Source organism: Drosophila suzukii, chromosome X, assembly GCF_043229965.1.
Source record: "Drosophila suzukii chromosome X, CBGP_Dsuzu_IsoJpt1.0, whole genome shotgun sequence".
Taxonomy (NCBI): Eukaryota; Metazoa; Arthropoda; class Insecta; order Diptera; family Drosophilidae; genus Drosophila; species Drosophila suzukii.
The window spans coordinates 6,485,113-6,498,005 of NC_092084.1; the positions used below are offsets into that span (position 1 = coordinate 6,485,113).

The following is a 12,893-nucleotide window of genomic DNA, read 5'->3' on the forward strand; positions in this document are numbered from 1 at the left end:
TATCAGGAACTCTCAGGATTAGCTCTATGACAGGTAAGTCACGTGAGGTCCCGCTGCAACTTTCGCTTTCGGTGGGGGGTAACACTAGGTAACTCTGGAAATGGGACAACAGCAACAAGAACGGGGGCCAAATGGCCAGACAGGCACGCACTGAAGCGGTTCGCTTGGGGATCCTACTCCCCGCAACTCTTTTATCTCATCCAGCTCAACCCCCTCCCCCCCTTGGTTTTTTTTTTCTGTTGTGTTAGTTGTTAGGGCGACCGAGACCGAGACCCAGACGAGTCACTCAAACGACAACAACACTCCATCTCTATCCCCATCCCCATCTCTATCCACATACCATCCCCATCCCCATCCCCACCCCTATACCATTCCTATTATCAAGCATTCCCCATCTGCAAGCCACAAAGACCGGTACCCATACACTCACACGTCCACACAGACACACACACACACACACACAGCAAGGTGACGTAATGGCAACTACTCCACTAACACATTTTTCTGCATTCCTGCAACGGAGTGGAGAAGAAGAAGAAGCGGTGGGGGCGTGGCGGGGTGGGAAAGTCGCGCGACGAGAGAAAAACTGAATGAAAATTGCAGGCAGCCAACGAAGCGTGCCTAGCAAAAAGGAAGAGCGAAAAAAAAACATAAAAAGCGACAGAAACTAGAGACGTAGTCAGAGAGCCAGACTACGAAAACGATGGGGGGGGGGGGGTTGAGGTTTGGTGGGGGTTCAGAGGGTACAGGGTGTTCGGAGGGTATGGGGCACACACGTGGGACGTGCTGTGGAGCTCGGGATGCGAATGTGGTGGATGTGGATGCTAGGAAAAACAGAAGAGGAAGGAGAGGAGGAGAGGAGGAGACTCGCCAAAGTGGTGGCCCCGACTAGACGCTGTCTGCGTGCTGTTGGATGGTTGGCATTGGTATTAGGGTGTCTGTGTGTGTGTGTTAGCCATCTGTGTGTGCGACTGGCCGACATTCAAGGTTGACGGGGCATAACTTGTTGTTGCCCCTGCTGCTGCTGCTGCTGATGCTGCTGCAATTGTTGCTGCCACGGATTGCAAATGCAACGCAGTTTCAGTTACAGTTTCTGGAACTTTATGAGTAACAGTTAGGTCACAGGACTTCCGTCCCTATATGACATATATATATATATATGTATATCTACTGCTACTGTTAATCAAAGAGCAATTAGAGAACTCCAGAGCAGACTGGGAACTAGCAAGCACAGTAGCACCACTTCCGTTAGCCTTGGGGCCCAATCAACTGGAATCAACTGGAAACGGCGGCCAATTGAGAGTCGCACACACAAGTGGACAAAGCAGCAGCAGACCTCCATAGAGTTTTGAGTTCCCAGTTCCAAGTTCCCAGTCATCCAGTCCTCCAGTCCCGTGACTCATGTTCTAGCACAGGGCACTTGTTTGGCTGCACCACAGTCGCAAATGCATCCGTCGTCAGACAGGCGCAATAACAAATGGGGATCACGATCATCATCACCATCACGATCATCATCACAATCGTGATCATGATCACCACAATCGGCGTAACGATGATGCCATTCAAGGCCGCCGCAAATTGTGAGGAGTAAGGAGTTGCAAAACAAACACAGAAGACAGCCAGAGCTACAACTACAGCTACAGGAGAATTGAAAGCGAAAGCGAAGGCGCAACAGAAAGACAGACAGAGACAAAGTGCATAGTTATCGCTATAGACATATAGATATATGGATATATACATACATACACACACACACATTGGGGCGAGTTCCCAAGTTCTCGGAAACGGTTACTCCAAGGCCAAAAGCCGGATAGACAAACAAATGGCACAGGCACAAAGGCTAGGAGATAACTCTTCTCCATTCTCCACTCTGCAGTCTTTTCCTTCTGTCTCCGTCTCTGTCATTCTCCAATCTCCTTTCTTCTCCCACTTGCTTCTGCTCCATTCGCGATGTTTCTATTTCTGCCCAGGCACAGATACAGCAGACACAGGAGACCCTGCACTCAGAGAAGAATTGACCCTGAAATTTAGAAAATTTTTATGAATTCTTCTAATTGAATCTTGAAATCACAAGAACTACTATCTTCCTAAATAGTTTAGATTTGAGAAGTGGAAAAATTTGTGTTTCTAAAACCGTCTACAATTTGTTTTCCGAGTGTGCAATTCCTCACTTCAATTCTTCTGCATTCTGCACTGGAACTCCCCTTTCTTTTGCTGCCGCTCTCTTTTTTTTTTTTTGCTTCTTCCTGCTCTGCTGGCTCAGTCAGTCAGTTGGTCATGAGTGTCATGTTCATGTTCATAGTTGTGGGGGACTAGGACGTCCCGGGGAATGGGTTCGGGAATCGGTAGGGGTATGGGAATGGGCTTCTTCTTCGATGCACTGCCAACCGATCCGATAGCTGGTTAATTTTTTCGTTTATTTCCTGCACTTTCGTTGACAACTTTGGGTTTTTCACTTGTGCACTCTGTTGTTTTCTTGTTTCACTTTTTTTTTTCGACTGAAGAGGTTCTCAGCTTTCATGGAAGGGGAGGGGGTCGAGACACCGAGGGTCGTCTTCTTATATAAACCGTTATAGCTGGGACTTTTCTTTTCTTGGGCTATGACACGGGTAACCTGAGACTGTCTCGGCTTAACGGTAAATGTGATAAACAGTGACAATGACCGTGACTGTGATGGTTCCCCGGTCTAACCCCAAAGAAACCCCCCCTCTCCCCTGGCCATGGATGGCCCCCCTTGCAGACTGCAGAAAAAAAACGAACGGAGTAGAAAAGCGCTGCGAATAATGGGCACAAAAAAAAGTAAATGTGTACACTCGGTGAGCCAGATGCGCATTGAAACCCCCTCCCCACACACACACACACTTGCACCCAACAATGCATTGACATTCAGTATCCACAGAAGCAACAAGCAGAAAGAACGCCAAAGATCAACGGCCAAGAAATTTGCCAGTCCCGAAAAATACACAAAACTTGGGGCACACACATGTGTGTGCTTTTTTTTTTTTTTTTGTTCGTATTGCAGAGCCTAAAAATAATGCCCCCTGTCGCACCCCTTTCCAACCCCCTCGCCACCCTTGCTTTTCCCGCTGGAAACGAAGCTCGCACACACGAGGCCATCCGATCTCAGCCGATCCCAGCCGAATCGAGAATGGAGAATGGTGTGTGGGGAGCAGGAAGGGGGTGAGAATGAAAATGGGAATATGGCAACAGGAAGAGGGTGTCGGAGAGGAAGAGAGCGGGAGCGGGGAGCCCTAGCTCTCTCGCGCAGTTGTGGCGAGCACATTTTTTTTATCTAATAACCTTGTGCAATGTTATTAAACCCCAAAAGTTTCTTAACCTCAGCGCGACGTCGGCAGCGACGCTAGCTGCAGAGCAGAGAGCAGCTTTTTGATGAGAAATGCTAATACATTGCAGCGTGCCCATGTATGTACATATGTATGTGTGTCAATTGATCGCGAGTGTGCGTATGTGTGTATGTGTGCCACATTGCGCAAAATGGTCTATAAAATTAATGAGCTGGCCACGCACATACATATGTACACACATATCTACATGCACATTCGCACATACAAAGGCCTACTATGTAAAGGCATCGCCATATCAATATGTATGTGCGATGGGAATGGAAATGGAAATGGCAATGGAAATGGAATGGAAAAAGCAAACAAGCTAAATCCCATGTAATGCGAATTAAATTGTGTGCGTGGAAAGAGAGAGAGAGAGGGGGGAAGGGGAACTGACTTTCGCTTTGCATTCGCTTTTCCTTCTTTTCGATAGGCTTTTGTATTGCATTTTATTCACCGTTTTTTCCCACTCCTCTTTGGCGGCTGCTTCCTTTTACATTATTAGTGCGCGATTTGCAAGAAAAAAAAAATATACTCGTATATATAAAAACACACTTTGCACTTGAGTTTTTTACGAATTTTATTTGCTGCGCTGGCAACTTAGAAGACCCCTATTCCTATTCCAAAAAAAACGATATAACAAAAGCAGTTACGTTGCAGTAATTCTGCCAACTCAACTTCCAGTCGTTCCCATGTTTTCTCATTTTTGCGGTAAACGGGACAGGGATAGAGAGGGATAGAGGCAAAATGCAAATTTCCAATTTTGGAAAGGCAGCAGAAATGGCGCAGTTACTTACAGTGATCTCCCGATAGACAGTCACCAGATCCAGATAGAGATGTACATACATACATTGTATTCCATTCCAGAGGTGAATGCACCCATTTATTACACTCATTATTTTGCGCGCATGTATGTGTGCGAGCGACGCGGATGTCCCGCTAGAGAGCGAATTTCGCATTTGTTTGTTATTTTCGTACGCTTTTGCAATTTGCAGTTCAACGTTCATTAGAGCGGCGGCGGCGGGCCAATAACTGATTGCCCTTTGGTGGCGAGGGGGGTTGTGGGGTTCAGGGGGTGGGTTTACTGCACTTATCGGTTATCGGGCAACGCGAAAAGCTCCTCGCGATAATGGACAACAGACGCCGTCACACTTTTTTGGAGTTGCACGAAGCCCAAAAAACGAAACGATACCGCTTTCGGTTATTCTGTGGGCGGTACAGAGGGCGGGGGCGGGGGTGCTGAACGCTTGGAGCAGTTCAAAGACCCCAATGACGGAGGCAAATATCACAGCGCGCACAAATCCACAATCACTTAACTTATGTACTTCCCCTTCCTTTTAATTTTTTCTCTTCCAAGGAACAGGGCACTTAAAAAAAAATAGATGGTAACAACTCCAAAATCCGTGGAGGGATGGTATGGGCTCCAATGCGATTTGCGAACTAAACGAAACTAACCGACGCTGGAAAATGAACGTCGCGATCTAGCGCAAAACTATTCGCATTCCCATACGCTCTCGCGGCCTTTCCATTTGATTTGACTCAAAGAGCAGCAATTCGAAACTTACATGGCCTAGTGCTACCCATTGCTCTATGAGGGGAAGGGGTATACTGAACTGAGTTGGATTTCATTTTGGTTTGGGTATATACATATTGCACTTAAAATAAAATCCACTACATATTTGAAAAGTTTTTAGATCCTTAGTTTTATCTATATAATGAAAGTAGTTTCCTTATAAATAGTCAACTATTTTCGTTGATTAACGGGTATCTCCCAGTCGTGCATCCCCACTATAGTGTTATTTCTTGTTTTTCCACTAGAGAGCTAGAGAGAGCGCTAGCAAAAGCGCTCAAATAGAAACTAGCTGGTAATAGAAATAGTTGAGTGAGTGAGAGAGCTACTGATAGAGAGAGGGTGCTCTTTGGCTTACTTCCAGTGGGAAGCCGAAACTGGAAATTCGCATGCAGGTACATATGTATGTATGTGGGTGGCAGGAGGAGGCTGCATTGCTCTCTGTCTAGCACTATTGAAGATCGCCCACTCAGTCTTACACTCACATGCTCATGCTCTCCCACTCTCTTGTGATATTTTTTGCATTATTTATTTGAAGCTTTTTCGACTTTGGCTGGCGAATTTGCGAATTTGTGCGGGGTAAACGACCGAATGTCCGACAAGCGATGACTAGGTTAAGGTGAAGGTCAAATTAGCAAAAATGCAAAACAACTACGCGCAAGAGAGGCGGAGACGACTCAAAAAAAAAAGAGAGGGAGAGCGGCGACGACGAAGCTGACGGCGCAGTCGCAGCGCACTAACAATAGAAATCAACTTTGTCAGCGGGAATGTTGTTGGAAGTGGCAGGGGGAAGGGGAGTTGGCAGAGCCAAAACAAAACAAAAGAAATGAAAAGGCGGCGCAGGCAGCAAAAGCCCAAAGAGGAGGAAGAAGAAGAAGAACCTGAAGCGTAGACAAAAGTGGTCAGGCTCTTGGATTTTTTTTTTTTAGATTTGTGGAATGGAATAGGCATGGGCATGGGCATGGATTTCCAGACAGGAAAGAGGGGCGCGGGGCCGGCTCTTCTTCTTCGCTGTCTGGTGCGATCCTCTTCCTCCTCCAGGAAGACTGGAAGGGGTGGGGGGCGGAGAGGAAGAGAGTGTGCTGTTTCTGTTTGAGAGTGTTTGTCCGCACGCTTCAACACCATTGCAAAAATGGCGAGCTTTCTAATGCGCTCTCATTCTTTCGCCTCCTCTCTCTCTCTCGCACTCTCTATTATGCGCAACTAGCTAGGCAGCGACGCCGGCAGCGGCCGAGGCAGCGGCAGCAGCAGAGGCGATTGAATTGGACGAGACCTTGAACTTGGACTCAGTTTACGAGTTGAAGAATTGGGTTTTGCTTTTGTTTTGAATGGCTATCGCGCTCTCGCTCTCTCACTCTTCCACTGGGTGCTAACTGTTCTACTTCTATGTACATACATATGTATGTATTGGCCCCTCCTCTCTTTCCCTCTAATTGCTTACAATTAGCCTAATGGGCTAATTAACACGCATTAATCAGGTGCCCTACAGGTTCGGTTACCCAAAGTACATACGAATGTGTGTGTGGGGCAATGCAAATGCAAATGGAAATGACCCGTTATGGCGGCGGTGGGTGGTGATGGGTGGCGTTTGCCGTTTACCGTTGGCGTCTAGCATTTGTCTAGCCACACACACACACCGATGCACCCTGTGCAATGCACTCGTTGTAAAGCTCTCCTTGCTTAACATCCATCCACCCACCCACTCTTTCTCTCTCTCTCTCTGCTAGTTTTTACACAGAACTTTCGCTTTCACTACTCTCTGCTCTCTGCGTGTGTGTGTGTGTTTGTTGGCCGTTAGATTTTACATTTGGCCGGCATTCGGTGCTTGGAAAAGTGGAAAAGGGGGGAAAAAAGGGGAAGGTATTTGCAATGTGTGCGATTTGCCATGTGGAAATGTGATGTGGGCGCCACAGCGTCTAGCCGGCAACAAGTGGAAAGTGGAGAGTGGAAATGTGGAAAGGGGAGAGGTAAAGGAGGAGGAGGAGGAGTAGGAGGAAAATGGGGGACAAGTGGATGTGGACTGACCTTGTTTAATGCTTTGTAAGCTGTCGTAGACCAACTTGTCACGCGCCATCCCTCTCGCTCTTTCTAGGAAAAGGAAAATACATACGTACACACACATAACTAACTCAAGTAACCTTGAAAATAGAAACCGCACACACACACACACACAAACACACTTGGCGACAACGATAGGAGCAAAAAGCAAAGCAAAATCCAGAAGAAATAAGCAAACTTTTGCGGCCAAACACAATAGAAAGAGAAAGCAAAAGAGGGGGAGGGGGCGGCAGAGCGAGGGGCGACAAACAAGTTTGCGAGGGTGGTGCAGGAGATATGGCACGCCAATCTGATCCAATCGGATCGTCACACACACATATGTATACCTCTATTTTCGCACACTCGCATTATACAATTTAGTTTCCAACTGAACAAACTACTATACTCATACTCTGGCTGCTCTATCTAATCGCGTTCGCTGCTGCTCTTTTGGCTTTTTTATTCATTTCTTTTTTTTTATTAGCTATACAGCGCAGTCAGCCAAATAATTGCTTTTATTTAAACTCGCACACAGACACAGGCTCATTTTTTGGGAGTGCCAAAAAAAACGACTGCAACGAATTTCGACTTTTTCTAGAACTATTTTAGAGAGCGAGAAAGAGACAGCAACAGAGAGAGAGAGAGAGGGCGAGAGATGGCTAGCGAAATGCGGCAAACAAAATTTAATAATAATACGGCCACAAAGGCAGCAACAAAAAAAATGTAGTATTTAGCCTTGAAAGTTCGTAAGCACTACGGGTAGAGCTCACACACACACTCGTACATACATACATACATATACAGCCAAGATCTGTCGACTATAATATGCAGAAATAAATAAAAAACGTAAGCGGGAGAAAATTTTGTCAAAGTGTATGTATATAATTTTAGGTTCTTTTTTCTATTAGTTGATTAGTAGCACATAGCGATGGGTTTCTCCTTATTTAATGGGTTTTTCAAGGGAATTTTATTTTATTTTTTTTCGAGTGGGACTTTCTTCTATTCTTTCTCTATGATTATTAGTTAGTTATTAGTCAGCCGGCAGCAGCGCTGCGACTGCGACGCGCTTGCTTAGTTCTATGCACAAAAATTCAACACTAAAGAGAGAGAGAGAGAGGGAGAGCAAAAGAGCCAAAACCAAACACAGAGATCGAGAATATAAAAAATTCGGCATTCGCCGCTGGACTTTTTGTGCAAAAAATGCTTTTTTTCGCAGCAGGCGTGCGCGTGTGTGTGTGTGTGTGCTGCGTCTGGGAATTCTACATTCTAATACGTCTCAACTGGGATCTCCTGCTCTCCTTCGCTCGCTCTCTTTCTATCCTTTGGCCAGGCCCGCTGCTCCCGCTATCGCCATCCCTGTCCAATCCTTTCGATCGAAAAGGCGATTTCGTTGCGACAACAGAGCGTGCGCGCAATCGCTCTCTCTCCCGGTAGTGCCATCTCGCTCTGGCCAACATCCAGACGGTAGAGAACGCACACACAGACATAGATTGCCAAAAATTTTGGGGAATAGTGTGTTTTTTTTTTCGCCTGCCTAATGCGCTTTTTGTGTGCCGTCGACGTCGGCAGAGGCAGAGGCAGCGGCAGAGGCAGCGACTGAGACTGGCACGGCACTCTCTTCTTCTTTAGCGCAAATTCAGTTGAGTTTCTACGCTTGCAATCACCAAACGCAACAAACACAAAATACACGGGAAACGGAAAACACGGACACGGACTATCCATATCCGATCCAACCAAATAGCCAAAATCACCCAAATAGCCGAGATACTTATCTGAGATACATCCGTAGATATCCGCAAATCCGCAAGCGGATGATCCTGGAACCGCCCTCGCGCTCGGTATCACCGAGCTCGGCTCAAAAGCCATGATATCGGCAGTCCAAGATAGTTTAGTTTAGTCATCGGTTCGGTTCGTTCGGTCGGTCGCTCCCCCGAAATCGCTTCGTTTTAAGTTCGGTTCGGATCTCGGTTCTCCTCCAGAACTTCCAGTCTCCAGTCTCCAGATTCTCAGCTTTCCAGCCTCCTAGCTAACTAACGGTTCATCCTCGCCGCGTCTCTTTGTGTGTGTGTGTGTGTGCCCCAAAATTTTTTATATATTTTGTTAAGTGCGTTATAAGTACCTAAAAAGAAAGAGAAATTGCGTATACGATAAATTGCGTATACGCCAGCAGAATAGTTTAACACCGAAATATAGTAAATTCAGAATTACCAAAATCCCAAAGTTTGCAAATTGAAAGAGCAGCTGAAATGCTTGAAATATGCCCCACAGCAGGGCATCGGATTCCAAACAGAGCGCCAGGTGGAGAAAGGTGAGCCTTCTTGTTGCAATTTGAAGAATCGGTGGGAATGGGAATTGGAATGGGAATAAGACTGGAATATGGGTAATGGGAATGGGAATGGGAATGGGTATGGGAATCAGAATGGGAATGGGATGACGATATCATAGCGAGGGGTGCTATTTTTGTGCGGACACATCACTCATACGTATCAGCGTATTGTGGGTTTGTGCTAGTCAACTGGCAGTACATACATACATATAAAAACAGAAAAAGTGCAGCGCATACCCGGCGGACTTATCTAATAGTTTTCACTTTCAATGTCGAGCGAAAGCTCTGCCGCTGTTGCTGAATCGCTTATCGCAACCTTCGCAATTCGCAATTCGCATTTCGCAAACCATTTGGCGAGAGCGGGACGCAAGACATGCGAGTGAGAAAAAAAAAGAGAGAGAGCCCCGAAAGTTTTCTGTATTCAAATTAAATTTTTTTTTGGAATTTTTTTTTTTTTAATTTTTTTTTTTTGCCTTTCTGCAAGATGTCCAGATGGGAACAGAGCGGAACAGGGAACAGGCCAACTGCTCCCCGACCCCTGTGTTCCCACCATACAAGTGTTCTTGGTATATTCGCATTTGTTATAATTCGCTTTTTTTCATCACTTTTTTGTTCACTCCTCCCATTTGCGATGCGTTGGCTTTTTTCACTCCGTTTTTTATGGCATTTTTTTTTTTTTTGGTTTTTTGTTGTTTTTTGGCGGTTCTGCACTCGTTATAAATTTTTTGCTTGTGCTGCTGCTTCTACTTCTTCTGCTTCTTCTACTTCTGCGAGTGCTAATTGTCGTCTTGATAGTTTATTTAATTTTGATTCGCCGTGTGACATAGAAATGGCTTTTTGCTGCTGCGTCGTCGCCGTGGTTGACATTTTAAACTGCATTTGTTAACAATTTTTAAACATTTCGCATAGTTGCAAGCGAAACAGCAGCAGAACAGGCAAAAAAACGCAAAAGCGAGCAAAAAAGCCAACGTTGCAAAGCAGAAACAAATGCATAACTTTCAGCTAGCACGGCACAAATTCGTTAAAAAAAAAATTATATACTATATATGTAGCATAACCAAGGCGAACTCTGAACTGCAATGAACCTAAAAGAGGGGGGGCTTCTCTGTTACCGAACTCAAATTCTAATTGTTTGCTCTTCTGCTTTCTTTTCGCTTGCAGTTAAGTAATCATTAGTGAATACAACACAATACAACAATCATCCAAGGAATCAGCAAATACCATTTAGTAAAGTAACCGAAAACAGAAGGGGAAAAGGATCAATAGGAGAGCCACAGCGCTTTCTCTCCTTTCATCGGTGGGCCAGGCCGCCAAAAAGCCGTCAAAATACGAAAGAAGGTGACCTCGAAGAAGGCCAGCGTTGTGTCGGTTGACGACGATCACAACAACAACAACAATAACAACAACGACCACAACGCTCGGCAGCCCACAACAACCACAAGCACAAGCACACCCACACCAACGGCCACACCAACACCCCCCACACCTGTCGAACTGCAGCCGGTACAAGAAGCAGCATACCAATACCAGCAATACCAGAGTAATCAGAACCTAAACCAGAGCCCCAATCAGAAACCGCAATCCATCGAAATGGACGACACACAGCACTTTTGCCTACGCTGGAACAACTACCAGAGCAGCATAACCTCGGCCTTCGAGAATCTGCGGGACGACGAGGCCTTCGTGGACGTAACCCTCGCCTGCGAGGGGCGCAGCATCAAGGCCCACCGCGTCGTCCTCTCCGCCTGCAGTCCCTACTTCCGCGAGCTGCTCAAGGTGAGTGCTAATCTCTAGTTCATAATCTCTTAAAGCCGTATAGACGGGCACTCAGGTTCCCAACGAAAAGAAAGTGTATTTACCGCATCAAAATTAAAGTTATTATAATGAATTTAAAGTGGAGAATACATAGGTAATAGAACTTCCATTGAAATAAGATACTTACTGATATAAAGGAACCCTAAAAATAGGTTTTACAGCACCAAAAGTACCATTATTAAATAGGTATTAAAATCCAAGTGGAGAATAGTCAGGGATTCCAATTACCAAGAAACTAAGATTCTTTCTAGCAACACTTAAAATGATGTTTTCAACAGATCGTATAACAAAAGAATATTAGAAGCCATCCTTATAGCGAACATAGTGGAAAAACCAGTTAAAAAGTAATGATATTATTCAAAACACAAGCAACGGACTTTGTAATGCTTTCTTTCAGATGAAAAAACAAAGCGTGTAGAAAGCGTTTCGACCCAAAAATTTCCTCTCTTTCTGTCTGTAGAATTTATGATCTATATGCTAAAGATGTGGATGTGATTTTTTGTGGAACAAATTGTAGGGATTCTGCTTGTTTTTTTTGCGTAAATACTTTCGCAATTGCATTAACACATTTACAGTTACAGCGATGGCAGCAATCTGCGTGCTTGGCTGTATGTGTGACCTACTTAGCACCCATTGCAAATTTCTCCCTCTTTCTTTCTTTTGAGATCTTCGTTTTTATCTCTGTTTTTGCACACACACACATTTAGTACGTATGTATCTACATGTGCAGCAGCCAGTTCCAGTATCTTGAGGATACTTGGGGGATTGTACTATATATAAAGTATGGGTTCTGGAAGCGAGTGGTTCCGATCGGTCCACCTCAAAGGAGCAACGGAAATTACTCACTTAAATGCCGCAAAACCAAGACCCCTACCGCGAAAATAACCAAATTGTTCCGCCAAAGTTAGTTTAGCCAGCAAGTGGAGAAATAGTTGTGTGCTTTTAGCTAAAATACTGTGGATAGGAGTAAGTTTAGCCGGGGATTGGAAAAGGGGAGGGGGTTTTTGGCGTTTTGCTAGCACTTTAATTTATTTAGTTGCACACGATGGCAAAAAAAAAAAACGACAAGAAAGGCACAAAAATCACGGCATTTGTCGACGGATTGCGGAAAAAGTAAAGTAAAGTAAAGCGAGGAAGGAAGGATGGATGGAAGGAAGGAAGTTGTGTGTACACTGTACAGTCGTAACACGTTATGAGCTCTGGTTATTTAGTAACTATATATATTCGAATGCGGTGCAAATGAGTCGATGGCATGGGACAACGCTACGTATGATTGATTTGTGTGCCCTGATCATGCAACGCATGCGAATGGATTCGCAACTTGCAACTGGTAACTAGAGCAGGCTAAAATGAGGCGACTATACATAGTCTATAGAGTGTAAATGTCAGGACTACCTCATGCCTTTTCCCTTTGCTAATCCTTGAAGTTGGCCAAACTACAAAGTAACTCACAAGCCAAAGTAAACTTGCAACTAATGCAGACCGCCCCGCTCAAAAAAGCCCGCAGTTTGGTTCATTATTTTTATTATGACATTAAAATTATGTGGAATCGTTTACGTTTTGCCCGCCAAAACTTTGCGCGCTGCCTGCATTGAAAATATTTGCACGCAATTGCGGTTTTTGAGCGACAGGAATGGGGAAACCAACAGCTAGTTAGAGAGCGGGTTGCGGGGTCAAAGGTTGGGGCACAGGACAGCCTCGACGTTTGCCATTTGCATTGTTCGAGCTGTCATTGAAGACAGCCAGGGGGTCAGAGGGGGACCAGAGGGGGTCAGGGGAGGCCAGAGGAGGTCCTGCAGCT

General features: G+C 45.3%; 2 protein-coding genes across 10 annotated transcripts in view; one reads left to right on the forward strand and one right to left on the reverse strand.

Moving 5' to 3' along the window:
- The window catches only part of Mur2B (Mucin related 2B), a 107,905-nt gene extending 103,122 nt beyond the window's left edge, over positions 1 to 4,783 (reverse strand). For 3 of the 5 annotated variants that reach the window (XR_010654929.2, XR_010654928.2, XR_011604690.1), the window contains exon 1: positions 4,142 to 4,783. The gene's annotated coding sequence lies outside the window, so the exon portion shown is untranslated. The remainder of the gene's footprint in view (positions 1 to 4,141) is intronic. The other 2 variants (XM_036820438.3, XM_065868226.2) reach the window with 2 other exon arrangements.
- A 3,800-nt stretch (positions 4,784 to 8,583) lies between these two features.
- The window catches only part of br (broad-complex core protein), a 36,612-nt gene continuing 32,302 nt past the window's right edge, over positions 8,584 to 12,893 (forward strand). For 3 of the 5 annotated variants that reach the window (XM_065868230.2, XM_065868231.2, XM_065868233.2), the window contains exons 1-2: positions 8,584 to 9,259; positions 10,439 to 11,053. In XM_065868230.2, coding sequence (XP_065724302.2) covers positions 10,868 to 11,053 — 186 coding nt within the window. In that variant the 5' untranslated portion in view covers positions 8,584 to 9,259; positions 10,439 to 10,867. The remainder of the gene's footprint in view (positions 9,260 to 10,438; positions 11,054 to 12,893) is intronic. The other 2 variants (XR_011604691.1, XM_065868232.2) reach the window with 2 other exon arrangements.